Source organism: Parus major, chromosome 2 (genome assembly GCF_001522545.3).
Source record: "Parus major isolate Abel chromosome 2, Parus_major1.1, whole genome shotgun sequence".
Classification (NCBI taxonomy): domain Eukaryota; kingdom Metazoa; phylum Chordata; class Aves; order Passeriformes; family Paridae; genus Parus; species Parus major.
This window is the reverse complement of record NC_031769.1, coordinates 31,895,613-31,905,104: the sequence shown is the minus strand read 5'-3', so window position 1 is coordinate 31,905,104 and position 9,492 is coordinate 31,895,613. Positions and strand designations below refer to the sequence as shown.

The 9,492-nt window shown below is 42.4% G+C and overlaps 1 protein-coding gene across 1 annotated transcript; it reads right to left on the bottom strand.

Moving 5' to 3' along the window:
- Positions 1–202: 202 nt before the first annotated feature.
- Positions 203–9,420, bottom strand: NPY (neuropeptide Y). Its single transcript, XM_015620265.3, has 4 exons — positions 9,305–9,420; positions 8,950–9,137; positions 3,667–3,747; positions 203–496 (listed from the first exon to the last, which is right to left on the bottom strand). The coding sequence occupies exons 2-4, from the start codon at positions 9,135–9,137 to the stop codon at positions 472–474; spliced, it is 294 nt and encodes a 97-aa protein (XP_015475751.1). The 5' UTR covers positions 9,305–9,420; the 3' UTR covers positions 203–471.
- Positions 9,421–9,492: the final 72 nt, after the last annotated feature.

The following is a 9,492-nucleotide window of genomic DNA, read 5'->3' as shown; positions in this document are numbered from 1 at the left end:
CACTAAATAAGTTTTTAGGAGGACCATTCTGAAAAATCTCTCCAACCACTGTTTTTCCTAAGTTATGCAGTCTGTGATCAATTATTTTAAACAGTTTTCAGCTGAGTCTGAGGCCACAATAAATGATGTCTTTATCTTACTTTCCACAGTAATTACTGTAAATAACTATGACACCATTGTTGTCCACACTACTTCACACTACAGGGAAGTTATAATTCACTTTTAATAGTTTAAAACAATGCTTTGTTATACCAATGACACGGTTGTTTGTTTTCTTTTAGTATGTTACATTTTGGAATGCACAAATAATTTATTTAAATAAAGGTATATACAAATATGATGAAGGAGAGAAACTCTACAGAATTCAGTACAATGGCTGCATGCACTGGGGATGACGCTATGATTTGCTTCCAAGATGTGGAGTATGAACCGAAAACTAGGAAAAGTTTTGAAGGTGTGCTGAAAATCCCATCACCACATCGAAGGGTCTTCAAACCTGCAACACATATTATGAATTACAAAAAACATATTAAGCACATATTAAAGCCCCCTCTGAAAAAATTCAATGTTAAAACTGCCTAAAATATTCCTTAATAGCAGCAATGGGAAATATATATGCATATTTGCAGTTGAAGATTGTATATGTGACTCCAACAAAAACAGATGCATTGTGAATTTCCAAAAATCTGTACTTTGTTGACAGAACTTACCTGTACATCCTGCTACCCTGGTGCCACACTTTACACAGTTGAGACTAGCTACAAAGCTGCCTTACACCATGAAATGGCACTTAGTGAAAATAAGCTAGAGAACTATGATATGTTGAAATACAAATTTCTTAAAGATACATTTTTCACTCTAACTCAGGAGTAAACAACTTCCAAAGAGAACTCACTGAGCCAAACAAAATCACATCATGCTGTAAGCACCTTTGAACAAAACCCAAATTCAAAACCACCATCCTAAAATATTACTGTGGTGTTCCACTCCTCAATATCAAGCATTTGAAATGTATTGAAAGGTGTGCTGAAGGCAGGATTTTATTGAGAGATCCTCTGCTTGCAAACAGATGTTTTGTCTACACAGAAGGAAAGGTAAGTAGGAGAACATGGAAAAAGACTGGGAGAAATGCATTCACCATAATTTTTCCCATCTAAAAGTAGCACACCAAGTCTTGATTAAGTGTCTAATCTGCTTCCACAGTCACTGGAGAGACATAGACACCTTACAGGGCAACTGAGACCCTGCCCACTTTAGGAAGGAAAGCTCATTCTGGAGTTGCCCATCCCTCTGATTGACTGCAGAGGCAACCTAGAAAAATATTTCATACTAGATATCTAATTTTTAAAGGGGCAGCATGAGGAGATATATATCTTATTACTGAGTACTAAACATTTTCTTATCACTCCACAAGACAGACAAAATCAGAAACAGGCCATATCATATTTCTGTCATAAGAACTTACTTGTACTCAGGTCAAGGCACCCCCTTTTTTTTTAATCTTTAACTTCCTATTTTGTAATTAGTTTCTAAAATATATCTCTCTAAACTTTCTTCATATGGTCAGACATACACCCAGACTACAACATCCTTTGGGGCATATTTTAGTCAGCAAAAGTGAAATGTCAAACCAGGCCTGTAAAGCTGAATACAATTAAGTTATTTATCATTATCTCAGTGTTTTGTTACAAAGTTCAGTTCCTGAGAACTCATGAGGTATCTCTCTCTGTTGCTGATTCACTGAGTGTACATCTGCTCCATAACTAGCTTTTCATGCCATTATTTCTAAAACATATACTTAATTTAAGGTTGGACTAATAGCAGCCTGCCTTTCATTCATTCAGCCTGGCTTCCTCCAGGAGGAAAGTTTAGGCAGCTGTGCTCTGTGTCCAGCTGTCTGACCCTAACCAACTTCCCCTTCCCTAACTGCGCCTTTCCTAACTTCCCCCGCAGCTTTCACTCCCTTCAGACAATTTCAACCAAGTCACAAAGAGGTACACCCATTTTAGAGGTATTTAGCTCCTGATGTGCCATGAAACACAGGACTGGATAGAAAGAACATTTGTGTCCTCACACGGAGGAAGAAGTTGGAGTGGGCTTCAGAATCCACACAGAGTTTTATCCTAGAAAATATATCCATAGGAAACTAGGCATCATTGTTCCCAGTACTCCCATAACTGTCAGCGATGAGTGAAAAATACCATACTCCGTTTAAAGTGTTGTTACAGGGGGCATGAAATAAAAATCTGCTTCTCATCAATTCTTGATCTTAACTGCAGACTAGTTGGTTATTTTGCTCATGAATCTTTGCTCCCTGGTGTGTTATAAATAGCATTATTGAAACAGTAATAATAATCATAAAGTTTTGTGATGAAGGGGTGAAAATTACAGAGAGTATTAGACTATTAGGGAGATATATTAGAGAGTATGAGTACTAACTACCCTGTGTGTTGCCTCAAATTCAAGACAGTGGAAATTTCCCATTATGTGAGGGCTCTCCCTTGTCATTACCAAACACAAAATAGTCTAATACATTTCACTGCACTCCATGCAGTTTTTCAGATAAGCATCTGCAGAGAAAATTGCATCCCCACAGCTGTGGTTAGTCATCGAACCATCAGACAACGCCCTCCCTACAGGCAGAACTGCAGGTCTCACGGGCAACCTCCCGGGATGGCAGTGGGAATTCTGGGTCACCTTTCAGTGTCATGATCATGCCCTAAATTCAGTGCTACAGGCTATTACATTTAAGTACTGAAGTAGTCTAGTTGAGCCTTTGCAGATCACTTGCTTGTAGACTCCTGAGAAGACAACTGCATAAAACATTTATTTCTGCAGTAGAAGTATTGTCAGCAAACTTCAGATAATCAGTAAAGGCTTAAACTCATTCATGCTAGATTGTGGGTAAAACCAGTATTTTCCTTCATGAACCAAAACACCCCCTGCATCTTACCTTTTCAACATACTTAATTTTCAGCTGTGTAAACTGCAGTCAGCACTGCAGTATCTTACATTATGGCTAAATAGATAGACAAATAGATAAAACAGATAAATACACTATGTACATTTGAAACCCCAGTGTTGTTTGAAACACCGCTGTTACTTTAGCAAGTACAAATGGAAATATGAAGGCCTTCTTTCCCTTTGTAAAATATTAGATACAAAACCAATGAGAAATACTGTGTTTTAAAAGACAACTCACCACTGTGCATTTGTGTATGAGTTAATGTAGGTGCATATTTGCCACTTATGCATCTTTAGAGGAAACATTTAAACCTGTGTGAGCAGCAGATGAGTAGCAATATGCCATCTTTAGAGCTCTAATATGTAAGGAATCATCATCAAACATCAGCATATAATTCTGTGTAAAAATGCCCAGAAGGGTGCAAGTGTCATGGGAGTGCATCCTCTTCATCTGAATACAACTGGTATATACAATACCAAAGGTATGGCCTGCTCCCAAAATCAGGAAGAGTTTGGATTATATCATACCTGATAAGGCACTTCTTGCATTCATAGATTGTGGTAGCTCCTAATAAAATAAGGAATTAAATATTTTTTTAAGGATATGATTAACTAGCTGTTGGTGGCACGCTTTCTCCCTATGAAACATATTTATTGTTAAGAAATGAGATAGTTAAATCCAAATGAGCTCTTCATACATACCTGGATCTAGGAATGTTTTCTGTGCTTTCCCTCAACAAGAGGTCTGAGATCAGTGTATCTGGGCTTGATCTCTTTCCATATCTGAGAAAAAAAAATTAAAGGTATGTTTTTGTATATATCACTTTTTACAAATGAAGATTGAGCACAGAACCACTAGTGATTTTTTTTTCAGAAAAAATGAGCAGACATAAATACCGCTTTCCAGCAAGAATTTTAATTTGGCTTAGCCATGTGAGCAAATTAATTAAATTGATTCTTATTTTATTTCCATATTTTTCTACATTTTTTCTGTAATTATTTTACATTATAATATTGAGAAACCCTGAATATTTCTCAATTTGATGGCTGCTCCTGGATATTCCAGGACTTTGCACCTTACTGATGAGAGCATGGAAGAAGAGGGAAGAAGCTCTGCATGATGTGATTTCCAAGCACGTCGTTCTTGCCTGCAAAGCCAATTCCATCATCCCACGAACTTTCTCTTTGATTTAGATGATACTTATCCTTCACCAGAAATTTTGCAAGATTTTTTAAAATAGCCAGTACATTTGGGGCTGCCCAACACATAGCACATTAGTTTGTAACCACTGAGCTATCCCAAGGTAAACATCTTGGACTATGTGGCTATGAGAATAAGAACTTGCTCTTTCAGAGTTCTTCTTCAACTAGACAGGATATCAGGGGCTACCTTTGTCCTGTATTTACACAGCAGTTGGCTTTCTATTCTTCTTCTTTGTCTTTTTGTTTGTTTGTTTTGTTAATCCTGAACACAGTACATCACTCAACAGTTACAAGTACTGAAACTTCCATTACTTGGGAAAGAATTCAATCTCTTTTCCTGGGAAAACAGAAGTGGCAATGAGCAGCCTGCTTGACAAGCATTTCATCACTACAAGGATCTGTTAGCCTAAAAGTGATAACTAAGAGCAAACGCTCCCTTGGTTGGAAAGAATTAAGATCACAGTTTAACTTGTGTATGCAATTTCATTCTGAATCATAAAGTACATTAGCAGCTTTGGTGAATGCTGCTTGAAGGAAATTCTGATTTCAGAAAAAATCAAAGGTGTAGTTAAGGACTTACATTTTATCCATAACTATCATGATATTTCTGCAGTGACCCCAGTCATTCCTGTGGTTTAGATCAGCAAAAAAACCACCAAAAACCCAAACCTTCCCAAAGTACATTTAAAAAATTAACAGTTTTAACTGTTGATAACGTCCTTAAACATATCTTACTTTTCAATATTTTTCTTCTACCCTTTGTATTTTTACATTGTTTTAATCATTTTAGTGTATCACCTGTGCTCTAGAAAGACAAAGCATCCATTCCAGTAAGTAAAATTTCTTAATCTGAGCTGACTGAAAGCAGGTATTTGAAAAGAACCAGCCACACAGTAAAATGCTATTACAATAGCGTAATCAGGCGTGATACTGAATCAAATACCTTGCACTCCATCACCACAAAGGGATTTCTTCCTTTCTAGTTCTCTTCTCTGATTAGTATGGATGTGACCTGGACTTTAACTGAGGAGGAAGCCAATTTTCTTTTATGTTAAAGAAACTGATTTAACAAATCAAAACTTGCTCTAGCACCTCACGCTTGGACAAAACTCCCACTAATCTCTCAGGAAGTTTTGCCTGAATAAGAAATAGGTAGGAACCACCCAGAGTGCAGAGATTCACCCAAATAATGAGGAACACTATGTTGGGGAGATATATGAGTTCCTTCAGCGTCTTGGCTACTCCCTGCCACTACCTGTGCTGGATGTACCCACCTGGTGTACCTCACACAGCAAAGCTGCACACAAGGTGTTCACTGACTGCAACCAGCTGGGCTGCCCAGAGAACACCCATTCTTCCTGTGTCAGTCTTCTGCCTGCCCTGTCATTTTGCCCCTGGGAAACATCCATGCTACTGACACAAAATAGGGGTCACAGACAGAGTCAATCACTTTTTCCTGATGCAGATGCCTTGAGACATCTTTGCTCCAGCTGCTTCGTGCCTTGCTCCTTGCTCTGAGATACACGTTTTTCAAAAAATCATGTCTGTTTTAAAAGACTTAGAAATGCAAGGTGAAAACACCTGGTCAGTTTTTTTACTCCATTTGAGATAACAAGGCCTACTTTGGGGCATGCTGATGCTGATAAGCCACAGTTCCAGCTAAAGTCAAAGAGATTTAAGGCGTAAACATACTTATTCTGAATAAGGACACACTATGTCAGGCTCAGCAAAATCTCGAAGCTTTCCATGGAAACCTGGGTGTTAGGACTCAAACACCATCAATGTTCAAAGCTGGCAACACCTGCTGAGTTGTCTCAGAAGCATCTGTGGGTCTGATTCAGAAAATCATCAGGAAACCTAAGCAAAGGGAGATCTGCTCCCTTGCCCATTAAAGGGTGTTGACATGAAGAGGGAGCAGAAGCACTGCCCAAGTCATGCACACTTTTATATACTCTCTGCCCTGCCATTCCATTTCAGGCCATTTCCAGCAGGAATGGCCTGACTGCTTTGCTACAGCACAGAAGATCTACAAATACATGGAGAAGCTGCAAGTGGCAAGGAAAGAAGATAATCTGTTAGCAAGAGGGAGCATGGGTGGCAGCAAGTGGCAGGAGGAGGAGGAGGAATGATTCAAGTAAAGATGGACTCTGAGAAAAGCCTCCTGAACAGTGTGGTAGAGAGGCATGAGGCAAGGACCACAGAACAGTTCAGGAAACGAGGGTGGAACTAATCCAAAGAAATATCTGTAGAGCAGGAGTCTGCATCTGTGGTGGGCTCTCTTTTGGGTTATAATGACCTGGTTTATAAGGAATCTCATAAGGGACCTCATCAGAAACAAGAAGCCTGAAACAGGTCTCATGACCTGCACCCATTTACCTCAGGTAACCTCAAAGGGCTGTTAAAGCTGACAGGCACTGGTGTCTAAAGCTGAGATGGATCTGAAAAAGAATTTCAAAGGAGAGAGGCAGCAAACAGCCAGATGGACGAGGTCTAAATACAAGAAGAGGAAGATGGTCTGGGAGGAAGAAGCTCATTGAGCTCAGGTGAAGACCCCGTGTGTCACAGTAGCGCAGAGGGGAGTGGCACTCAAATGCTTGAGTCAGGCCAGAAGCAGAAGGCAGGAAGATGAGCCAGGAGCTGGGGGTGGTGGGGGTGGGGTATGGTGGTATTCATAATCACAAAAACATCAAATAAGGCAGGGGAGATGAACCTAAAGAAAAAAGGGCAGATAAACCTGAAGGAAAAAAACAACATCAATCTCCTCATCTCCTCCTTTGCCAACATGTTCTTAGTGCTTCACCTCACCAGCTACAGGCACCAGGTCGGGTGAGATGCTGAGCGCAGCTTGCTCACCCACCCACAGAAGGAGCAGGGTGAGCCCCTGGACCTCATCTTCCCCCTGTCACAGGGCTCCCATGCACAAAAAGCAGAGATAAAAATCTGTAAGAGAAAAAACTTTAAGCACATCTGCTGAAATAGACCAATCATCCTTAGACTGCTCCAAAATGCTTCAAAAGTTATTGATTCATTTTGCAAACGACTGCGTCACTGCCAAAACATGAAACCTCCAGGAGCTCAGTTAAGCTTTCCAAATGGAGGTGGCAATTTCTTTATTTCTGGACTTTTAATTCACCACAGTGGAAACAGCACACCTTTCTGGTTTTTTAGTTAACTTCTGCAGTCACGTTTTAAGTGTGTATCACAAAGTTGTCACTGTAGTGCTTTTTTCTGCCAACTTTCTTGTACTTCCAGGTCACTCTGTTCCTTTAAATACAAGGGTAGGTAGGAAATATGAAGAAAATCTAAGGAACAAAATTTAAACTTTATCCATCAGAAACAATAACTATTTCAGTTCATTTCAGACCCCAAATCCACACAAAAGCATGAAACTGATTTCAGTGTCCAAGTTGTATACTTACAGCTCAAACTCAGGATAAAAGCTACACAGTCAAAATTAAAGCAAGAACATAGGGCACCAGAAGTGGAGGCTGAACAGAGAAGGGAGGACTGTTTGGTTGGGTTTGGATTTAGGATTTTTAGTTTTTAAAGATGACCTGGCTTTGGACAGGAGCCAGCATTTAAAAGGGAGATGAAAGAAAGAAAAGAATGGATGAGACACCTGCCTGGAGATCCCACCACATGCAAGAGAAAATGACAGCAAAGGCAGAGTTTGAGGATTGGATTATTTTAGCTATAATCTAGACAAAAGGTTATTTGAGCACAGACTGCCACACAGAAGCATGCCTCACACATGAACCAGCTGTGAATATTGCTATAAAAGTTAAGGACTGAAGAACTGTACTTCTATCAGCCCCTTCATCTGCCTTATGCTCTTAGGGCAGGGACAGACAGTGTAAGGGGCTTGCTGGGAAAGCTCTCAGTTGCATGATAGCCACCCTTCTAATTTAATTCTTCAGATTTCTAGAGGGAAAAATGAAAGCCTAATTTTAGATCTCTAATCTGGTCTTCATACTAAACAAATAGATAAATATGTCAAAGCTCTTCTGGGTTACACACTGTTTTGGGACCTTGGCAGAAATTTCTATCAATTACACAGCCTAAGTGGACAGATGATTTTTTTTATCAAAGATGATTTTTTATAATAACTTGGCATTTTTTTTCAGACTGAGCCTTTACATGTACATTAACAAGCACAGTCATCCCAGAAAGCCAGTTTAGAGCCAGCTTGTCCTGTGCTCATGCTCTTTTATCTTTCAGATTGGGCTTGGGTTCTCGATCATGCGAGAGGTTTTTGTTAGGACAATGAGATTTTTGGCACTCACAGGTGCGTGAAGTAGCCTACAAACCAGCAGTCCAGTATCCTGGACGACTACATCTCCACAAGTGGCACTTTTTCTCACCAAAATCTTCACTGGACTCAGTAACAGAAGTGGGAAACTGTCCCTAGTGCGCTGTCCAGCTCTCTCCAGCTGCCAGGTTAGTTTTCTTTCCCTTTTAGGGGGTCTCCCTGTGCACGCTGCCCTGTTCATGCTCCTGTCTGGGCCAGAGCTAGAAGAGGCTGAGACAGCAGAGGCAGCATTGACACCCCTGCCTCTTCTGCGAACTTGGGGTGGTGGAAATTCAGCTCCGGACCCGTCGGTAACTCAGGGTTTCGGGGCATTGCTCTCTAAAAAGGAATCTGTGCACCACGTCTTTCTCCGTGTCCTTGGGGTAAGCAACGAGTGTGAGGGGGCATCCCACCTTCCCCCCCTGAGCCTCGCCAAGGTTAAAGTCCGCCCGGGGATGGGGAAAGGGAGATGTCTGCCGTCCCGCCCTGCCTACCTCTGTCGGGTGATGAGGTTGATGTAGTGCCTCAGCGCCGAGTAGTATCTGGCCATGTCCTCTGCGGGGGCGTCCTCGCCGGGGCTGTCCGGTTTGGAGGGGTACGCCTCTGCCAGCGTCCCCAGGCAGACCAGCAGCGACAGGGCGAAAGTCAGCACCGACACCCACAGCCTCACGGTGCCCTGCATCTGCACGGCGGGGCGGGATGGACGAGAGCTGCCGTCAGCACCTGCCCCGAAGGCGGGAGCAGCGCGGCCGCCCCGGTGCAGCCCCTGACCGGCCCGGACAGCCCCCCGTCCCCATCGCTGTGCCCATTCCCGTCCCCATCCCGCTCCCGCCCCGTCGCGGCACTCACGGCGGCGGCAGCAGCGGAGCGGCTCTGGGCTGGGCTGGGCTGGGCTGGGCTCGGCTGCCCGTGCGTCGGGGCTCCCGAGTGCGGGGCTCCGCGCCTCGCCGGCCTGCTTTAAGGCTTCCCCGGCGGGCAGGAGGGGCCTCGGGCGATCACGCCTCGCCGGCTCCGGTCCCCCCCGCCCCGCTCCGCCT

Excerpts from the sequence above, each read along its gene's own strand:
- NPY (XM_015620265.3), bottom strand. The coding sequence starts at position 9,137 with ATGCAGGGCACCGTGAGGCTGTGGGTGTCGGTGCTGACTTTCGCCCTG. Across the intron at positions 3,748-8,949 it reads AACCTCATCACCCGACAGAG|ATATGGAAAGAGATCAAGCC; the intron begins GTAGGCAGGGCG and ends TTTTTTTCTCAG. Across the intron at positions 497-3,666 it reads GAAAACATTCCTAGATCCAG|GTTTGAAGACCCTTCGATGT; the intron begins GTATGTATGAAG and ends TATGTGTTGCAG.